Raw genomic sequence first — 22,568 nt, forward strand, 5'->3', positions numbered from 1 at the left:
TAGAGAAGAAGAGGTGAGACGATATTCATGAAAGTGCTATATTGTGTATACTTCCACGGCCTTCAGTGCAATCCTGTTCCTCAGACGCACAGTTTGTCCCAATTAATGTTGCATATGCCAACCATATTGTCAGCTTTCTCTGGTTTTCCCCATGAATATCTCATGAATATCTCCAACTTTGGGCCTTGTTGCAGAGCAGCCGGAGCTGAAGGTCATTGTTCCATGAGTCTTGCCTCTTCCGCTCTATCAATTCAATTAGCATGTTAATCATAATTATTGTGGAGCCTTATATGTAAATTTAAAAAACAAACTACTCTGACCATGAACTTACTGTTGCTCGTTATATGAATTCTGGTAGAACCTGCAGCGCGCGCGCGCACACACACACTCACAGTTTACAGTCTTGAAGATCCTATTTAAGTTGGGGCAAAGATCTGAATATAAAATGTTTGTACCTAAACAAGGAACGGGTTTCTGAGCAGGAAGATTTTGCTTTGCAATGAAAATGAACACTGGTCTCACTTGAATTTGGCAAACTGAGAGGGTACAGGATTAGAGCAAGATGTACTACTTTCTATATATCTCTTTGGAAAAAGTGCATATCCGACTTTTACATGGGGTTTATGTTGGTGCAGCTTCCCCATATTTCCTTTGAGCACTATATGTGGGGTTTGCATAAGTGTCACTACACTGGTATAAGTATTTCTAATGCAGACACGGCCATATGGTTAAAGCTGACTTCTGTGTACAGTAAACTGCATTAAAATACAAATTAACCGCATAGTGCATTTAAACTTTGACAGTACTTCCCCAAAATGACAGTCATAGTGATATTTCTTAGTACTTCCCTAGAAAGTAGTCAAGACTGTAGTATAAAGTCAATTTTTTTTCTTTCTTGTGCTTCCTGTACTTCTGAGCAGTTGAATTTAAGTGAATAAATGCTTCAAACTGTCTTTTCTCACAAAGGGGGAAAACAAAGAAAGCTAATGAAGCAGTTTGCTGTCAGCTGTAGAATGTTATTAAATGAAAGTTTTTTTGAGCATGACCAATCTGGAGGGTGGTGGTGGTGGAGGGAGGGGCGGTTAGAGTGAGGGATAAGAAATGTGTTTAAATTGCAAGGGACTTCTTTTGTTTTTGGTCTTAACCTTTTGCAGCAGCGTATTGTAATCAGAAATGCCAAACCCGTGAAAAAACTGCAGAAATTGGGCTTGGTTTTTTTTCCCTTTTTTGGGGGGGCGGGGAGGGGGTTCTTAAATGGATCCGGCAGCAGAAAGGGAGGCCGAATTTTAAGACTATATTCAATTGTCTACTTCCATGTTTTTCCTTCTATAGCTTAAACTAAGTTTTGTGTTCCTCTAAAACTTAGTCATTACATGTTTCCCATACACCTGGAAGACTATATCCCTGAAAATGACACAGCTTAGGTGAAAGGGGTCTGAAATCCAGTCCCTTTCTGAATGAGAATCTTGATTGGCTCTTTTTACCTCTTCTTCTTAATGGTTGAAGATTGTTTGACTTGTACTGGAATTTTTTTGAAAATAAAAATGACCATTTTTCAGAAGAAAATAAGTTGAATTCAAAAAATTTAACCAGCTCTAACTGGAAATAAACTGTGCCTGTTATTCTCTCCATAAATGTGGATGGTCTAAGGATGAAACATTGCTATTTCTGTGATACTTTGCTGCAGAAGCCACAGGTCAAATATGACACATTTCTGAAAGTGTAGCAACAAAGGGAAAAATTACTAAGTTTTAATGGAAATTGATCAATGCAGTGGACAGTGCAACATCATTTTGTCATTTAACATGGATTTAAATTGGCGCTTCTGTATGTAAACATGGTTGTTGGACTAGATTCCAAAGGTCTTTAAAGCAATTTTTAATGGCATCCTACATTTTGATGGTAGTCTAATGGCATTTCTTTTCCTATGTTTTGTCCACAGATACCACAACGTATTCCACTGAGCGATCTGAGCACTTTAAGCCATGCAAAGATAAGGATCTTGCATACTGTCTCAATGATGGGGAATGCTTTGTGATTGAAACCTTAACAGGATCACACAAACACTGCCGGTAAGTCACTGCACCAAATGTTTTGGCAAAAAACTTGCCAAAAGATTTGGTAATATCCAAGGATACAACATTCACAAAATAAATTATTGACCTAGAAATCACATGAACATATACAAACTAGTGGAAAGTACAGATGATTGGGTCTGTCTTGCTTGATTTTTTTAATCTGTAGTGTTATTTTTGTAGGACTAAGTAGGGAAAGAAGCAGCAATGCTTTGATTGGCTGCGTTGATGAGAATAATTCTTAATATCCTAGTGTTTTCCAAAATGACAATCCAGCAGAGATACAGAAATTTATTTTTATTTGGACAATTTTAAGCAATTACCTTAACTTGATGTTTTAAATGATCAGTTTCCATGTATTTGCATAGTCAGATCAGCATTTTGATGCTAGTGCTCAACGAGGGAAAAAAGCTCTGGTCATGGATCTAAAGGATTAACTGTGGTTATATCTGACACACTGCACTGGAGAAAAGGGTTGTGGAGCCTTTGTGAAGCTTATGTGCATTTTGACTCCTTTACTCTTATTTGTCTGTTAATTTCTATATAACATCAGAAAGGTATGTAATTTTTGAAGTAGGAAGCGATTTTAAAGATTGCTGAAAAAGTGATTCATCATAATAAATATCAGAGATTCTGGCCAATACAAGTGGGGCAGAAGGAAGAGAAGGAATCCTTTAACTCTGTCCTCAAAATGAAAACAAATGAGAAAATAATGCAGACAGCTGTGTTTGTTTTTAAATATCCAAGTATTTTAAAAATAGAACCCATCTGAAACAGGATCAGATAACAAGAACATTCAAATCCTCCTTTTTGTGCACTTTAATTGGCATACAGTACAGGCATATAAAATGGATAGTTACAAGTGTAAATGCCAAACTGAGACATCCATATATGAGAGAAAGCTGTGGTAAAATTTTCAAAAGCACCTACATAACTTGGAGACTAAGGCTCAAATTTTTAAAAGTATTTAGGCATTCCTGCACTTAGCATTGCAACACCTAGCTAATTTAGGAGCCTAAATATAACTTAGGCACTTAAGGTCTTAAGTCCCACTGACTTTCAATGAGATTTAGGCTTGTAAGGTCCTAAATCATCTAGGCGCTTTAGAAAATTTCACCCCTCTTCTTTGAGTGCCCGTGTTTGAAATTTGGGCTGTTAAAGGTTAATGCACCAATCAAATTATCAGAAAGATATCCCTCAAAGCTTTTTATTTTTAGTGTTGTGCTGGTAATTTGTTTTCCCTTTCAATTTGTATATGCTTCAGTGATCATTCATCTCTCTCCATTATTTACTCTTCTCCTATGACACACTTATTAAATTAATTCTTCTGAATCATGCATCATTAAAAAGGATGACATCTCCTAACCAAACCATGATGAAATTGTATACCTATTTTTAAAAATTGTTTTATTAAGGCAGGTAAGCAATTTGTAGCCTTCATTTGGACATTAAGAAAACTACAGTGTAGGGAATCTGTCAAATATTTGGGTACTTTTCTGTGGAGGCAGATTAAACAAAAACAACAGAAAATAAGCAAGTGGAAGTTAATATGGTCCTTGTTAGCCAGCTCATTTCTGTCAGTGGATATTTGGCACAGTCTGTTTTTGTAATTGTATATGGGTTATATTGATTAAATACCATCAGGAATAAATATTGACAATGAACTGCTATTTTCTTTGTTTCACTTTCAAGGTCTTTCACTTGGCTTGTCCTTCCCAAGTTCCTGCTTATTCACTGTGGCCATAATGTCACTTAAATGGTGGTTCTCTCAGAATAACGATATGGCATTGGTACTGCAGTTTTCCTGATACTGGTACTCCATTACAGAAAACCACTATTTCATGTTGTTGTTTCTCACGTGAATAAGAATCACTGGCGGGTCCATTCAGGCTTCTGGCCATGACATATGAGAGAGAGAATATTGAGTTATCCATCATTGTGTGGGTGAGATATCTTCACCTTCCTTCTTCTCCTGCATTGCTTTGCCCACAGAAAAAAGATGCGTCACACAGTTATAAGACTCAAGGAAAATGCTGTAATAAGATTCTGTAGAAATTACTCTAAAACGTACAAAATTTAAGAACGAACAAGGTCTTTTATGCATGCGTGGATCTTCTAAAAAAATTCTATAGCATAATAGAATTCTTCATAGTAATCTGTAAAAGGTGGTTCAAAAAAAACCTATAGAAAGGTTAGCATGTTCTGTTAAATTCTGTACCTTTTCCATAAGGTTACGAGGTACCCAAAGTATATAAGGAGGCATCTCTCACTGAATATCTGAGAAAACAACATCATCTTTGCCCGAATAAACTGAATTTATTATAACATAGCATCCGATATGGACTCCCTATTTGAACGGGGCAATAATTACTTTGTCCTCTAAATTTTGAGGCTAGGATTCAGGTTTCCTGACATGACTACACTAGGAAAATTTGTACCTTTTCCCCCCAGCACCAGTGCCATCAATGGTGTCATCACTAGTGTGGATGGGGTATAGGCATTTTTTCCTGCTGTGTCACATTAGTCTGCTCTGAGACAGTAGTAAACACAACTTCATTAGCACTTATGCCATTGGTAACATTAGTACAGCTGACGGGTACGGAAAAATAGTTAGCAATTTTTCTGGTTTATGAGAGTATTATGTGACTCGCATTGATGTTAGTCATTCTGTTATATCACCATGCACCATCTTCAAGATTTAGAGATAAAACTAAGTTATATAATACATTCTCATTAGGGTTTGATTCTGCATCTGATCCATGAGTAGAACTATTTATTTCAACGGGAGTTAAGCAAGCAGAACATCTGAATTTTGCAGACCTTGATGTTGACACGATCGTTGGGCTCACATTGCTCAGGTCACAACAATGTTAATTAAATATTTCATCTGATAACTTTTTTGTGAGAGTGTATAAGTATAGGAGTGCTGTTTCCATAGAAACAAATTTTAATAGTTCTTTCAGCAATTATTAAAGATTTTGAGCAAGATGCTTGACCATCCAAGTTCTGCCATTATGCCACTGGCAGCACAAAGGGAGTTTAAAGCTTTCCTATATGGGTGGCTGGGGATTCCATCAGCATGGGGGAATCCATGAGCTGAGAAAAGCCATTATAGCTCCTCTGTGCCACCCCTCCCAATCCCCACTGGATTAGGGAGCAAAAGAATGCATGGCTAGGGAATGATACACACTGCCAATCCCTGCTGACATAACTTTTCCTTTGGGATCTGCTCCAAACTGGCAAATTTAAAGCAGCATTTGGGCTGCTCTAAATTGCCAGGGACTGATCTGAACTCCCAGAAATGGAGTACAAAGGTGGCTGAAAGCCACTGTTGCTGTGATACACACATGGAGTTCTGTGTCCAGTTCCTCTAGTGTATCTTATACTTGGAGAATGATCTAAAAAAAACCCCCTGATCCTGTTTGGCACCCCAAGGTATGAAAGTATCTGGGCTCATTCGTAGTTACGAGCTATTAGCTCATTCTTCAACTAAAATAGAGAATGGTAGAAAACAGTAGTTTCAATAGCCATGTTTGGTTGAAATTCTAACTTGTGCCAACACTTAGAGATAGAAATGTGTATAAGGAGGAAAACCACCAAGTTTCTCTTGGATTCTCACATCCATTCATAAACAAGGATGCCCTTTGTGCAGATTTTGCATTCTATTTTCAAACGTGTGTGTTTAGTGTTCAGAAATATTAAGGTATGATAGCATTAGCCTGCCCATAAATTGTGTAGATTGGCACTAGAAAAAACTGGGCTGAAGTTCGCTTACTGAATAGGGATGCTTTTTCTTAAAACTGAAGTCTTAAGTTGTAAATTTAGAGGTAGCACAAACATATGTTGTCTGATTTTTTGTAACTGATTTTTGCAAACAGCTTCATTTGCTGAATCTGCGATAAGGTTATCTGTATATCAGTTTATAAAATAATGGGTCAATTGTTGAGCAACGAACATGCTAGTATCTGACTATATACAAACCAAGTTAAATGTAGATTCTGGTGTCTGAAATAACGTTTTCTGTGTCTTCCTTTTAAATAAGGTTTTATTTTAGAGCAGGGGTCGGCAACCTTTCAGAAGGGGCGTGCCAAGTCTTCATTTATTCACTTTAATTTAAGGTTTTGCGTGCCAGTAATGCATTTAAATGTTTTTAGAAGGTCTCTCTACAAGTCTATATATTATATAACTAAACTATTGTAAAGTAAACAAGGTTTTCAAAATGTTTAAGAAGCTTCATTTAAAAATAAATTTAAAATGCTGATCTTACCCTGCCGGCCCACTCAGCCCGCTGCCAGCCTGGGGTTCTGTTCACCCAGGCCGGCAGCAGGCTGAGCAGGGCCTGCAGCCAGGACCCCGGTTGGCAAGGGGCCAGCAGTGAGAACCCCAGACTGGCAGCGGGCTGAGCAGCACAGCCTGCTGCCACTCAGCCCGCTGCCGGTCTGGGGTTCTGTCTGCCGGCTCCTGCCAGCCAGGGTCCCGGCTGCCGGCCCCACTCAGCCCGCTGCCAGTCTGGGATCCCAGCGCTGCCCACACAGAGTGGGTACCTACCTTCTCCCTGGTTCTAGCCCATTCTCTTCCTCTCTCTCTCTGCACTGAGCTGAGGGTGGGAGTGCACTGAGCACAGGGCTGGGGGTGAAGGAGCAGGCTGGGGTGCAGGGTCTGGCTAGAAGCTAGAATGAGGGAGGGGGCTCAGGGTTGGGGCAGGAGGTTTGGGTGTGGAGTGCTTACCTGGGCAGCTCCCATTTGGTGTGAGGGGTGCAGGTGGGAATGTGGGGAGGGGCGTGCAGGAGCTCCCGTTTGGTGCTCAGGGTGGAGGTGAGAATATAGGGGGTGCAAGAGTCAGGGCATGGAGTGTGGGGGAGCTGGGTGTGTGAGGAGGTGCAGGAGTCAGGGCAGAGGGCTCAGGGTGTGGGTGCTGGAGTCAGGGCAGAGGGCTGGGGTTGTGGGGGTGCTTCCAGCGCCCTGCCCGGAGTGGCTCATGGCAGAGGGCTGGAGGGGATTGCCCCGATTCCACCCCCCTTCCCCAAGGCCCCGTACCCACCTCTTCTCCGCCTCCTCCCCGGAGCAGTGAGCTCGCTGCGGCTCCGCTTCTCCCCCTCCTCTCAGGGGCCATCAGCGGATCGGGGGCAGGGAGGGAGAGGAGGAAGGGCAGGAACCCAGCATGCTGGGGGAAGAGGCCGGGGAGGGGGGAGATTGCCTGCCGTGCAGCTGCTGCAGACCAAGCTTCTTCACCCTGTCCCTGCGGGGATGGGGCACGGGGGGTTGAGAAGAGCGGGCCAGGGTGGGAAGGATTTTTAATGGCATGCTGCTGCCTGCTGGGGTCCTGGCCTGGGTTCGGCAGCAGGCTGGTGGCTAGGACCCAGCAGCATACCATTTAAAAAAAAAAAAATCTGCTCGCGTGCTGTCTTTGGCACGCATGCCGTAGGTTGCCGACCCCTGTTTTAGAGAATATTTGTAGCTTTCAAGCCCCTATCTTCTGGGTTACGTTATTTTGTTCTGCCTTTTCATTTGCTCAACTCTCAGTAAGGACTGGAAAAAGGAAAGGTCCTCATGGTTCCTTTCCATAGAACATAAACACAAGGAGGAGAGGCATTTTCAAAGACATGTAGTCCTTGTGCACTGTCTCCTTCCCAACCTCTGTTTTGGTTCACTCTCCAGATTTGCACACTGCCCCTTTTTAAATATAGAAGAAGCTGCTGTATTATCTCCAGTACACAGGTATCATGGTGGGGTGGGTGAGTGTGTAAAAATATAAACCTAGGCAGTCTCCAAAATCTGCCTGGTCCTCACATGTGTGTGCCACCCAGTTACTGCTCTTCATCTTGATTATACAGCAGTCATTACCAAGCACCAACATTAGGATAACTTTTTTCTGTGGAGAATAAAGAGGCTGTCTAAATTAGGTGACGGCATTGTATTGAATGTTAAATTTCTAGTGTGTTAATATTTCAGTTGTATGTTAACATTATTTTCATATTGATTCTCTGTATTTTGAAGGTTATGTGAAGGGGGAGCGGGGAAGAAGAATTGACAAAGATAGTTGATATGACAACTAGCTTAAATTCAAATATTTTAAATATAGTATAAAGCTAGAATTGGCTCTTCATAATTGTTGTACATTTTATAACAGCTGGGAGCCCATGAAGGAAAAGCATTCTCCAATGCACAGTAGTGGCACGCAACTGTAATAGCCATATGGAGTTAAATGGAAGCAAAATAATACTGTACAACTAAATTCAATTTTTAAAAAGTCCATCTTTATCACTATTAAAGCTCAGAGGATTTAAAGCCCCTAGAATAGTGTTTTTATAAGCCTTACAATGTGCAGATGTGTTATATGGGACAATCTCTGATCATTTTGGAAATAAACTAGGATCTAGGCTATTATAAAACTGCAGCTTAGAGAGACTTTTTTAAAAGTGGGATAGACTATGTACAATCCGTACAACTTAAAATTGGTTAGTTATACATGTGAATGTATAGACAGAAAAGTACTGCAAAATACAAGGGGGTCAGTTTGGATTTCCCAGGTGGTCTTTCCTAGCCACTACTAACTTTGATTGTGTGAGGATCTTCAAAGCAAATTAACATGAGTGATCTAGTCTAGCTGTATTGTATCAGAGGTAGAAATTCTGTGGCATAGGTAGAAGCATGGTCATTTTCCTTTTTACACTGATTTTATGAAAATTTGGTTTTGAACAAGATGTTCTCGCGCCCCGTCCACCCCACATTCAATTTAGATTGTGAGTTTCAGGTTCCATCTCATCCACAATCTCCAGGAACTTCCATTTAAATTGGAAATTGCACCTGGTTTTGATCTAACACAATAATTAGAACGTGTTACCTCGAAAGTGAGCCCAGAGTTCCAGTTGAAACCACTGGAAAGGTTTGAAACCTGCAGGTGATAGACTTAAATTCCATGTTGAAACAACTCAGAACTAGGTGAGTGTTAAGTTTCATTGTGAAGTTTTTGCACTGCTACAATTGTGATCCAGCTGTATTCTTTGCTATTGACAAGTTAGCAGAAAAAAGATCCAAAAGACAATGGTTTAAACAAGTACTGAGCATGATGTGGCAAGTGTACTTCAGCATGAACTGAAAAACTAGAAGGATAAAGAGAAGTCAGTGTGAAAAAACTGTTTCTCAGTTTTTGTTAAACAACTTGTCATCTGAGCGAGGATTTTAGTGTCTAACTTAATGGTCTTTTACAATATCTGCTACCCTCTTCTGTATGACTCCCATCGTATATTACACACCATAAAATTATACTAGATTTTTCCAACATAAGTAAAGTGAAATCTGAAAATGTTATTGAATAGCATTGAGTAAACAAATATTTTATTGGTGTCACAATATTGCAAGGTTAGTTTCATTCAAGCAAAATACATTCTATTAAATTGACAACCTTAAGTAAAACTGCAAGGATTTAGAAAAGAAAGCAAGCTATGCCATGAAAACCAAGGGTTAATGAACATATCTGTAGCACACTGCTTAACTGTAAGTAGTTACAAACATCATCAGCTTGAATGTTTCAGTGTTTACTTTAGAAAAACTCACATGGACTTGAAATATCATAAGTTTCTACAGACTATTGTTATGCCACTTGTAATACGATTATATTACATCAGTGTGGCCCCCATTCTGCAAAGCTCTTAAGCATGTGTTTAACTTTAAAATTAAAATTGACTTCAGTGGAGCCACTTATGTGCTTAAAGCTAATCATGCCCTTAAATGCTTTGCTGAACTGGGGTCTAAGAACCAGATTCTGTCCAGAACTTCATATGTGCATGTGACTCAAACAGAAGTCATGAGTGCTGTGCGCGCCTATCCAAGAGCAGAATTATTTCTGAAATGATATCACCAAGACTGTCAGTAAAACAACCCAAACAAAAACCTGATCAAAGGCATGTAAACAGATTATGTTCATAACCCCACTGTGATGGGTTTGGGACTCACCACCGCAGCACCTCCTGCTGTTCACCCTGGGAATTATTTCAGTTCATGCAGAGTGTCCTCTGCTGGTGGTGTCCCATAGAATATCAGGGTTGGAAGGAACCTCAGGAGGTCATCTAGTCCAACCCCCTGTTCAAAGCAGGACCAATCCCCAATTTTACCCCAGATCCCTAAATGGCCCCTGCAAGGATTGAAGTCCCAACCCCGGGTTTAGTAGGCTAATGCTCAAACCACTGAGCTATCCCTCCCCCCATTTTTTCTTTTTTTTTTTTTAAGCCAATGTGTCTCTCGCCCTAGATTGGTGTCTTGACCCGTATTGCTCCCCACTTGCAGTGCCCACTGCTCCGGTCTCAGCCCCTTCCGGGGGTTTGGTGTTATCAGCAGTCCTTCTCTTCACCCCAGCCACAATGGCAACCACACCCCAAAGTCTAACCCCTTTTGGCAGGGGTCTGGTGCAGTCCATGATGGCCACTCCAAACGGCCAGATGGAAGTGCAAGGGGATGGGGGGGACCCGGCCCACTCTCTACTCTGGGTCCTGACCCAGGGACCCTTTAGCGGCAGCCTTCCTGCCTGCCCTCCTTCTCTCCCTTTGTCTGTCTCTCTCCCCGGGGCCGTTTCCCCTTCAGCCCCTTTGCACCGGCTAGGCCCTTTTTCTCAGGGCCTGCAGCCCGGCAGGTACTGGGTGGGAGTTCCCTTCTGCTCCCCCAACCTGCCCAGCACTGCACTGTCCCTGGTGCTAGTCTCCTCACACAGGAGACAAACCTTCACCCTCTGAAGGCCTGAGAGAGACTGCCTGCTTCCTTCCTGGGCAGCCTTTATAGAGGGCCTAGCCTAGCCTTGATTGGCTGGCTGTAATACTGGCCCTGATTGGCTCTCTAGCAGGCCCTCCCTGATTGGCTGATGCCTTGTGCAGCTGCTCTGGCCTGTGGTAGCTCAATCTGGCATGGGGGTGAGGCACCACCCCACCACACCCACCTACTTTTTTGATTTTCTAAATTCATGCAATTCTGTGAGTTTGTGTGTTGACAGATGTTTTATTTAGAGTTGGGTTTGAACCAGAATCTCAATTCCAGAATCCTCACTTCCGCTCTTCTCCAGCTTCTTGCCCTTGAATTTTTGATTTGGAGTTAGAAAGCTTTAACTCTATAGATCTATCATAAAATTTTTGTCCATCGTAGATATGGATTAGGAAGGAACCTGATTTCTAGACCCAGTTATGATGGGATTTAAGAAGGTAGAAATGTCCCAACACACTCAACCTTGTGAGTTTTCTGTTATTCAAGAGGGTGGAAATAACTTCTGCTCTCATCAAATCTTACAAGATTGTTGCCATTTGGGGCAGAAATTTCACAAGATCAGCGTGTGGGATTTGGAGATCATTTGACCAGAACCCTAGGCCTAGTTTAGATTTGGAACCAAATTCTGTACCCATACCTAAATTTGACCTGGTTAGTAACGCTGCCTCCTGCGCACCTTATGTTTTCAATATCTTTTTCTTAGTATTAAATTAAAACAAAATACACAAAGCCAGCAGACTAACTCGTGCAAGTAAACTTACCAAATCAACAAATACATGTGGTCGGGGGAAAAAAGAACAGTAACAAATTTCATTTCAGGCTTAAATATATGTATTAAACAGTAAAAATGACTGAAATTATAAAAAATGTCTTGACTATCCTTTTTGAAACAGTAATGCAGACATGCATTTTGCATATATTTAAGCAGCATCATGGATAAAATGCACTCCATTTATGCTGTTATATTAGCTATCTTAATTTAGCATGTTCTTAATATAGAGACACCTGAGAATTTAGATATGTGTATAATTGTAACAATTCCTCATCCTGGAGGAGTTCCTCCTGAATTACTCCATTTACATGGTGTTTGGTTCCCTCAGTATCTACTATAAGATATTTCTGTTTGAAAAAATATGTATCCGAGCTGGAGAAGAGCATGACATATGGAATCATATTCAAGCTCCTCCCACAAGTCCACTGTTCAATTCAGGACCATATGTATGCATCTTTATGCTCCAATTCAGGAAGCAATTGGGGGAAATATTCAAAGATATAAATTTGAGTTAGGTGCTTATCTGCCCTCTGTGCAATTTGAAAAACTCACTCTTAAGCACATGGCTAAGACCCAGTGATCGTAATGGGACTTAAAATGTGATTAAAGTTAAGCATATGCTTAAGCAGTTTCCTGAATCATGGCCATAAACAAGGGGCAAGTGATAATTACTGATGCTAAAACTTCCTGCTAACTGTCCACTACTTCCTCCTTCACACCCTCTTACTCTGGTCTTTGTTTCACTCATGAACATACCACTCTCCCTATTACATCTTCAGTGAGATGCTGGCTCCACTGAAATCAGTGGCAAAATGCCCATTGATTGCAGAGGGGCCAGAATTTTGTCCAACATTAATATTGTTTGAAAGGAAAAACCTGACTCACATCAGTCTGTCAGTATTTTGGGGCAAAACCACAACTTTTTCACTTTAGAAAGAGCAACAAAATTGCTGCCTTCTACAAAAAGATATTTCCTTCCTCCCAGGTAGTACACTCAGTATTCATAGTGTCTAGCGCTTTATGTAATGGAGTAATTTTACTTTCCACTGAGCACCTTCAGCAGATCAGATTTTGTTAATGATTTCCCTTTGGACAACTTTGTTTACTAAACTGTTTAATTTTCTGAATCCCTTCCTATTTTTGTAAGCGCTGAAGCTTGCACACATGGTTCATCTTATGAATCACCAATGAAGGTGCAATCAAAGGATTAAAGATACAGCATTGTACAAATAAAATGGATGCCTACATATTTTAATTCCTCATTTGGATAGTTCAATTGATTTAAACAGTGCCCCACACAGACAGGGGAAATAAACGTCAAAGTCCATTATTATTATTTGAAATATTCAAATTAATATTCCCCAAAGCCCTGATGAACCTATAGATGAGGAAATAAATGCTGTATACACATAATGATCCAAAGTTATTGTTGGGATCCAGACCAGATATAGCGATTATAAATTTGAACCAGTATACATAAATGGAGAGAGACAGTGGTATGAGTTACTTTTCTTTTTAAAAGGGCTCCATTTTATTAAAGCACACAATGGGAACATGTGTGTGTATATAATAGTTGCCAAATGAAATCATCATATCCTTACTACCCGAACAGAGTATTTTTCCCAGACTATCAGCGTCCAGGACAATTAATAATCCAATCCAATGAGTTCATGAATAGTTTGACTGAAACCTGCAAGGACACCATATGTAACATTTTGAAGGGGCCTGATCCAATTCACACTGAAGTCACTGTGAGCCTTTGGATTGAAATAAGATATGGATCAGCATCTGGGTGGTACAATGGGCCACTGCCCTGATGCTTCAACCTGGTCTTACAGGGGAGGGCAGAGGAGACATCCCACAAGCATACCTGCCAACTGAGTAGGTGAGGGAGGCTTTCCCTGTGAATGCTAATGATCCCTGGTTCTCCTGGCTGTGGATGTGACTGGGGAGGTAAGAAAACAATACTACTTTAAAATTGGCTCATCGCACATTGGCAGGGACTATCTGCTGCTGGTATAAATCCTTCTCTGACCTTATCCTCACATCTGCAGGAACTGAAGGAATTTCTTTATCCATCTGCCAGTAATCCAAGTCTGAGCATTGGTTAAAGCCATTGTGTCTGAGTGACACATGCCCACTGATAGAGATGAATCAAGCTCATGCTGTAGAACATATCAACTTTCTTTTTAAAATGCTGGGTCTAGATCCAGTTTGTTTATGAAAGAAACTAAGTGCCTTGTAATTGCAATCCTTCCCTCAAACTTAAAGAAAAATACAATTACAAAAACCTACAAAAAGAAACTACCATTCAGTAGATGCTGTCTGTAACATGAATGGAGAATTAAGAGGTGGGAGACTAGGAATTACCAAGATACAAACAAATGCCAAAAAAGGGCTCCCAAAGATCTTTCCCTGACAAAGATTATCATAACAGCCCAGAAGAGCCCCATTCACACGTACCCTCCAAAGCCTATAATTAAAAGACAAAGCACTCAGTATAGACTCTTTTATGTACAAAAATTAAACATGTTTCTAGAAACAAAATCCTGAAGAAATCACAGCTGCAAATATCAAGTACACATACTAAGCACACACTTTACTAAACAAGAAACCAACCACACTGCAGCTATGTTCAACCGAACATGTCCAAATGATCAATCAGTAACACATAGAGAAAAAAAACCCTCGCTTCCATATGATCCTAGAATGAGGCAGCCTTTTCTTTTTATTTTTATTCCCCTCTATCTCCCTTAGGCAATGAAGGACTTTGCAATGTGTGTCAATCAGACATTTTGAAATCTCTCATTTAAATTCTCCTCTTCATCTGCATTAAGCACATTAAAACTGGTAGCAATGCCAAATCTAGTCATTTTCCCACAGACGTTGTCCCAGAATCCTTAGAGGTAAAAGGTTAGCAGGAGATGAAATCTAATTCTCTGCCAATCAAACTGACTAATTAAAAAAACAAACAAAAAAACAACCAATACTAACTACATGGAACAACCAACAGAAAACGCATCTGAATCAGCCGTACGCTGAAATTAATTTGGAAGTGAAAACAAACAATATTTTTACGGTCAGTTTAAAAATGAAGAAAATGATGCACACTTGGGTGCAGTGACTTCCCACTGTCACACAGAGACAGTCAAAGCTCTAATCTCCCCCAGTCCACTAACCTAACCACTCAGCTGTTTCCCGATGTGTGCGTGTACGTGTGTGTATGTGTATATATATAATCACAGTGAATAATTTCATATATAAAGATGCTATATAGTGAAAATAAAAAAGGCAGATTATCAGCTGATATAAGGTGACCACTCAATTGTAGTCAATGATTGTGGATTATTGAACATTGTTTTATCAGGTTCTTATACATCTGTGGTAAACGAGTGCCTGGTCTGTTATTGCATGTCGTAACAAACTCCTCACAAGCATCGTAGATGCCTCGGCCTGTGACTTTCAGAGACTTGGTAGAGGTACCCACCAAGAACATCTAGTTCAGGCGGAGTGATCACAGAACAACTGCAAAAAAGGTCTTTGTTGTTTCAACGTCTTGGCCTGTATCTCTGCCTTAGATTGCCCCTTTGTCCAATGGCAAACCAGGGACTTTACAAGTATACTGCATTTCTAAAAAGCTAGTGTCAAAAGTTTTGCATCATAAGACTTGCCTATTAGTCTCGTGAGATGGCTGTGGAAGGTACAGCATGTAGTTACTAAATGTAGACATTATAATGAACCGCAGTGTTGGTTCAGTATTGTTAGTTGCATTATTAAAATGTAAATCAGATACAACACTAGATGCAGAAGATAGCAAGTGATATCTGGAAATTATTCTCAGAAGACCAGCCGATTTGATGTAACAGAGAAAAGATACATAGGTACTTTAGTTTGAATTCCTATACTCACTTGCAATAATTATTATTGCACATTTTTTTATGGCCTGGAGTATAATGGCAATCAGATGGTTATCTTCAGCTGACAGTTTGGAAAGACGTGAATGTTTTCAAGCTTGTTGAGAAAAGGCATGTTTCTTTGTGTGTGGGTGTAGTTGTATTTACAAATTGCATTCCATTTAGACCCCCCACCTCCTAGGTTGTAAGATGTTGACCCAACAGTATGTACATTTCCAGATTTTGAAGCAAACACCTGAGTCTCTTCAAAACCTTACTAAGGCAAGGGAATAGACGTTGATCCTAATCAGAATGCACGGCAGTGTCTCAGAACACTCTCATTTTTGCTGTTTCATGTTTGGTCTTACCTTGTAGTTCAGACTTGTGATGTCACTTAGCTGAACTACTGTTTGGGGAAACTACGGGGTCTCTGGGAATTGTAAGATTTATGCGGAGACATTATTTAAATGCATTTCAGCAAAGAAGACGAAAAATATGTTGTCCTTTTGCCTCCCCCCACCCAAAAAGTCCCTGGTGATGGTCTGTATTTTGAAAACTCTGGCAGATTCAATCCACAGTAGTCAATTTCCATACAGTAAATACATTATGGTAATCTGTTCCTTACTTCAGAAACTCTTCCCTTATTTCTCCCCTGAATGTATGGTTCAGTATCATCTCGGACAGAGTCATGTTAAAATGTGTCTTTTGTGAGCTCTGCTTTTATAAAAACAATGGGACAAAGCTAAAAGGATTACTTTAAATATCTAAACATTTGCAACCTTCCTCATTATGAAATATTAGTTCTTCTTGAAATCATATTCTTAAATATATTTAACTTAAGAGCAACTGAGAAAAATCTAGAGTTCAGGTTTAAATGTGCACTTTCAATATAAAGGAAAAGTTTGACAAAGCTAAAATGTAATATTTCAAAATTTAAGTCTTTTTGGAATAAATTAAATAGAAACCTCACTGAGTTAGGAATTGATTGGTTACAGAATAATGCTTACTTCCATGAATCCTTCCCAGTGTATTTCTTAATGTATTATCAAATTGAGAAGAGCTATTTACAGGGTCCTATATGTGTAACAGGCAAAGTAGGATCGGGCCAAGTTTGCCTTTGACAATGAAAAATACCATGGTGGTGGTAATTTCAGCATGTGGCGCCTCGAGTGATGCTAGGGAGCACTATGCTGCTGGAGGTAAAGGACACATTTCTGGTCTCAGACAAGCTTTACACTTTTGTAATTTATTACATTGTATTGGTTTTACATTGAAGATAGATCAGAACCAGGCTCAGTTTTCTAGATTAGAGATAAAACTGAGAGCCTGGCCATTTCTGGTTGTTAAACCTCCGAGGGCCTTTCTTGAAAGGATAGGTTTGTTACCAGTTGTTCTGTTCGACCCTGATTTCAATAGGAATATTATAGCTGAATGAAAATCAGAATTTCCATCTCATGGGAAATTCCCATATTTCAAGATTTTGTTTTCATCCCAATTTGGGACAAAAAGTGAAATAACCATATTTTTCAAGGAAAGTAAAGTTCAGAGTAATTACAGTTTGAAAAAGGTGATTTTTTAAAAAAAAATATTTTTAATTGAAAGAAAAGGTTTTGTGATTCTTGAATCAAAATGTTTCTTTTCAAGTCAGTTCAACATTTAATTTGCATCTAAGATACTGTGATCCCTCATGGGGGTTGTAGTTTGTCTGCCTCATGCTCTTGTAACCCCTTATGGTCCGGACTCCCTGGCCAGATTACTCCTAATATAAAATCATTGGATTGGAAAATTCCCAACCAGCTTTAATAAGTATCTGTTCTGCCCATGTCAGTTCCTGCTGAAGTGATAATTGTATATGGTATTGTTATTGGTTATTTTCAGTAAGTAGGCATTAGGATTTAAATGGATCTTTTATTTAAGCACACTCATAAAAGGTAGGTGCGCACACCATAATCTTACTTTGTCTCCACTCCTTCCCTGAGCTGCTCCTACTATTCTCAATTATGTGTTGCATCCATGTACGTAGATAGTGTTACAGACAACAGATATTCTTCACTTCTTGCCCAAGGAAATAATATTTGAGCTACAGTAAGCAAAATGGTTAGGCAGGAATAGACCAAAAATTATCTTTTTTTCCCCTATATAATACTTCCTTTTGCTCCCCCATCCCCCAGATTAGCAAGAGGAAGCAGGGACAGCGTTGTCATCCCTCCTCCCACAAATATGTTTAAAGATATGTCTAGATAATTCAATATTAAAGTCCCTCCTACATCCAGGTTTAGGCTGATGGACCAAGGGTAAGGGAAGGAACTAGTACTTCTTTGTAATGCTTCATCTTCTCATAGCATCCACATTCCTTCAGCTATAGGGAGCAGAAGCAGGCATCAGGAGTTTAATATGCTTCTGATTAAACCATACAGGTCAGCTACCCCAACTCTGGCAGTAGTAACTTCAGTTAGATTGAAGAGAAAAGCAGTGTTTAAAAAGTATTCTCCCTACTGCCTTTCCTTATGCTATCTTTCTCCAGATAATTGATGGGTTGTGGAGCAAGGAGAGTTGTTAGCCCTGCTCAGATGACTCGTGTAGGACTTCAGAGAAGGAGCTTTCTGTTAAATGAAAGAAGTGAGGTTGTTGGCTTCTTTGGGCGTGTCTACATTAGGATACTTAAGAAAGTTAAGGCAAATCAACTAAATGTGGTAAATCAAGGTGCATAAATTAAAGCACATTACCACCTGTGTGGATGCTTTCATTCAGCAGTAAAGTTTCCTTAGTTCACTGTAACTTTATCCTCCAAGACCATTTTACTCCTGAGGGAGATCATCCACACACGGGTTTAATGCACATTGACTTCTCACCTTTAGTCATTTTGCCTTTGCTTTCCTGAGTGTCCCCATGCAGAAAATCCCCATTTTATTCCCACTCCAATTGCCTTGAAACACAAGTAGGTAGAAAGGGATGAGAAAAGGAAAGAAGGTTGTGCAGAAGTGGGCAGCACCCCAGATTGGGATATAGTATAGTGATCTGGTTGATAAAGAATATTTGTAGCTCTAGTGTGTGAGTTCATTGGGAGATAATTGCATGGATTCTATGTAGAGATGGGCTCAAATTAAAATTCCTGTGTCTGAATGCCCCTCCAACGTTGGGAGGGTTCAAAATCCAGGCCTGAGTTCCAGAAATGGCTCCTATCTTTAAAACAGGCCAAACGAAAACCTGTATATGGACCCTAAATCCAGGCCAGGATCTCAATTTTGTGGCATGGTACCATTTCTATTTGAAATCCTCTTCAGCAAAGATGAATGCAACTTTTATTTAGACTATTTTATGATCTACTGCAAACTTATCAATTGCTTGTTTTTTTCTATTTTTTAAATTCCATTTAAATTTGACTGATATACATATATTAATGCTAAATTATATTGCACACATTTGTAATGCTACAGCAGAGCTATTAGTAAAAGACAACTTGAAAATGCACCAATAACAAATACTCTGGAAGGCAATTCTCTTAAGCATCCATGACATTAATATTGTATCATCAGTTTTAAAAAGGAAGGATGTCATGCTGTTAGAATTGCTTTTGTGTGAAAATAAAAATAAATTGATTACATGCATAAAACAAACCATATATGTAGAATATGGTGAAGGGAAATTACCCACCTCGCAAACCCCCCCCTTCCAAAAAAAAAAAAAAAAAAACCTACTAAACAACAACCATGCTTTTTGCATTGTAAATTTGCTGTGGCCCTCTTCATTGCTGCTTCCAACCTACTATCTTTAGTTGCATCTTATTCCTTTTTTACAGTTATGTTGTCTCTGTAGTGGTGAATGTCTGAAAGTAAAAACTCATAATACTTATTAATGGATTTTAAAGTTAGGAAGGACCATTATGATCATAACACAGGCCATAGAACTTCACCCAGTGAGTGAAATAGTGAGACCCTAATGTTCTGCTGTTCTTTGCTTGAAAGCTTTGGTGTGTGAGATCGTTTAAGTTATGAAACATCGCTTCTTGCAGCGGCATCATTTTTGCTGTGCATATGCACTGCGTGGTGTATATAATTCCAGCATACCTTTTCTTTGTAAATTGTTCACTATCAGGAAAAGCTAGTGATGGAAATAGAAAGTTGTATCCATCCGATGGATGTTCAATGGTCGATGTAAAATGAGCTTAGTTGTCCATAGGCAGGTAAGGCTGTCCATATCACAATATCAACACTGCAGTTTGCACCATTAATTGGCAGTCTCGGCAAAGAGGCCAAGGTCTGAATGGGATTGGAAAATCAACTACTCTTTTCATTTAAAAAATGAACACTTTTGGCTGAAAATTTTCAGTTTCCTTGATGAAAACTGGAAAAGAAAAACCAGTTTCTTTTTTCAGTTTGATTGAAATACAGAAATTTTCTGCAACAGCAGAGAAATATTTCAATAAAAGCTATTATAATTGTTACATAAAGCACCTTTGTACTTTCTCCCAAGCTGTCCCACACCCTTCGGAAGCATTCCCCATAAACATCCATACAGATATCTCATTATCCACCTCCTACCTACTGTGAGGCCTACAAAATACTTAACAAGTTAGCTGTTGTTGTGCAAAGACCTCTGCCTATCATGCTAAGCAATATTCTCTAATTATTCACTTGGACTTCCCCATCTGTCTATATCCTTATGTTGTCTTTTGTCTGATAGTTAGATTATACGTTTTTTGGTGAAGGGACCATGTTGTTGTTCTGTGTTTTTTACAGTGTCTAGCACAAACGGGGTCTTGGTCCATGACTGGGGCTCCATAGGTGCTACAGTAATACAAATATTAAATGATAGGGAACATTTAACAGAAATAGTTAAACAATTTTTTGCCTATAGTTCAAAATGTATCTTTAGATGATGATATCCTGATGCTTTAAAATTCCCTTTGTCTTGATGAACAGGTTATCCTGCTGTGCACTTCCTCAGAATTACATTAGCAAATAACTAAAACATGTTATTTTCCTCAGGAGATGTGAAAATGTTAAGACTCCAGGTCTGTTTGCATAAATTAAAACAAAAACAGCTACAAGTAGATGGAAGGAAAGCAAGTGGAGGAAGGAAATGTCTTCTCTTCTTAACTTCCCCTTAAACCTTTAGAGGTACATTGGTATGTGATCCCATCTCTCTTGTTCACTGTAGTATGATTGGTGTTCTATCCAAAAAGGTATTTTACATATAAGAGCAGGTGGATTTATCTACAGGGGTTCTTTAGAAAGTGATGGATGCAACACGTACACCCTACATCTAGTTTCTTAAGAAGAAGGTTCATGAAACAGAACAAAGGACCTCTTTCTTGTGTTTTAAATCTGGACGCAGAATAGAGTGAATGCAGAAACATTTCCATCAAACACAAGTTCCTGAACTGAAATCTGAACTTTTAAGGTTACAAATGAGGGCCACAAGTAAATACTCAGACTGTGTTTTACACCACACAGTATACTGTAGGCATACAATGACAGGCATCATGGTCCATATCTTGCTCTTTATTTTCATGTGAAAGAACGATTCGTGTGAAAGAACGATTCACGTGAAAGAAAAAATCTGCAAGTGGATTGATGGCAAGATAAGCTGTAGCCCTATTAAAATTTAAAGCATGTCAAAAAATTTCCATACTACAAAGTTATCAATGATTCTTTTGTCCAAATGGGTAGTATCATAAAATTCCTGTTAACTTTGATTTGATTTAATCAACCTGTCCTTTTAGGACTCCTGCCAGGATATTTTATGTAATATATTTGTGTGTGTTTAAAGCTCTGAAAAATATCACAATCAAGGTGATTTAAATTACTTCCTTTTAGTATCAGGAAATTTCTTTGAAAGCTAGATTTCAACTGATTCAAAATGCTGCTCTTAAAATCTCTTAATCATTTATAGAATATATCATCATTAAATGTCTGTTGCTTATTAATCATACTCATATTATGGAAGAAGCACTGATACCATTGGGTATTAAATGTAATACATGATCCCAAATTGATTATTAAACTTTTCAATTTAATCACACATTCTGCTAGAGAGAGAAATTAATATGAACAAGTCTTGGGAATAAAATATAGACTATCAAGACTAGACTATTCAGTCTAGAACTGACTTGTAGTTCATATTTTCATTTCTACAGCTACTATCATCATTATTATCCAGGAGAAAAAAGACTAAGGACCCAATTTTGCAATCAGATGCATGGGACAGAATTTTATTCCTGCCGCGAGTCCCCTTGAAATCAGTGATGATCTTCTCAGTACAAAGATCTGCCTATGGAGATCTGATTACAGGCTTAGGATAGGATAGTTAGTTGTACTACAGACAGTCTAATATTGCTTTTAGTCCATGTCTTGATAAGGGATTGTGGACTTTATTCCTCTGACATGCATCTGGCGAATCCATCTAAATTATTTTAGGAATGCCCATAATGCTCATCACTGTAGCATGTAAGTGCAGAAAAGTACGGAAGATGATAGCCTCAGAATTATGTGCAGTTTGCATGGCTAAGGCAAGTCACAAGTGTAGGTGATGGAAATTTCAGAATGGAGGGGGGCGGTGTCTGCGTGCACATGCTCCTTTGGTTCTCCCCCTCCCCCTTTTTACTCCTAAATGTAGTGTATTCTGTAACAAAAAGGCAATCTCAAATGGTTCAGAGATTTAATTAAGTGAGGCTCCCAAATGTTCAGGTGATTCTAGAACTTCTCGGGTTTGGAATAAAAGAGCTTAGGGTCCTATGAAACCACAATATTTACAAGAAACCTAATTTCCTGTTTCCAGTTGTCTCAAAACAAAACTCACATGTAGAGGTAGGACACACATACGCACAAAAAAGCACCCCACTAAAAGTAAAAATAATAATCTGGGAAGCATTAGTCTGTCTTTTAAAAAAACTTACAAAGAAGTTTCTATTCAGGTTTCATTCAGACTCCAAATAATTCTAATTTTTTTTTAACCAGTTCACCTATTCCAAACAGGAAAACTAACGTAACAGTAGTATTTTTCACTCTTATCCTCTGAGAGACATTATATAAGCTCTTATGAAGGTAAGTACTTACGTGGTGTAAAGTGAACTTC

The 22,568-nt window shown here is 39.2% G+C and overlaps 1 protein-coding gene across 2 annotated transcripts in view; it reads left to right on the forward strand.

Annotated features, from left to right (window-relative positions):
- NRG3 (neuregulin 3) overlaps positions 1 to 22,568 on the forward strand; it is an 874,025-nt gene that overhangs the window by 363,981 nt on the left and 487,476 nt on the right. For both annotated transcript variants that reach the window (XM_043551318.1, XM_007067242.3), the window contains exon 2: positions 1,943 to 2,072. In XM_043551318.1, the coding sequence (XP_043407253.1) occupies positions 1,943 to 2,072 (130 nt within the window). The remainder of the gene's footprint in view (positions 1 to 1,942; positions 2,073 to 22,568) is intronic.

This window comes from Chelonia mydas, chromosome 7 (assembly GCF_015237465.2).
Source record: "Chelonia mydas isolate rCheMyd1 chromosome 7, rCheMyd1.pri.v2, whole genome shotgun sequence".
Taxonomy (NCBI): Eukaryota; Metazoa; Chordata; order Testudines; family Cheloniidae; genus Chelonia; species Chelonia mydas.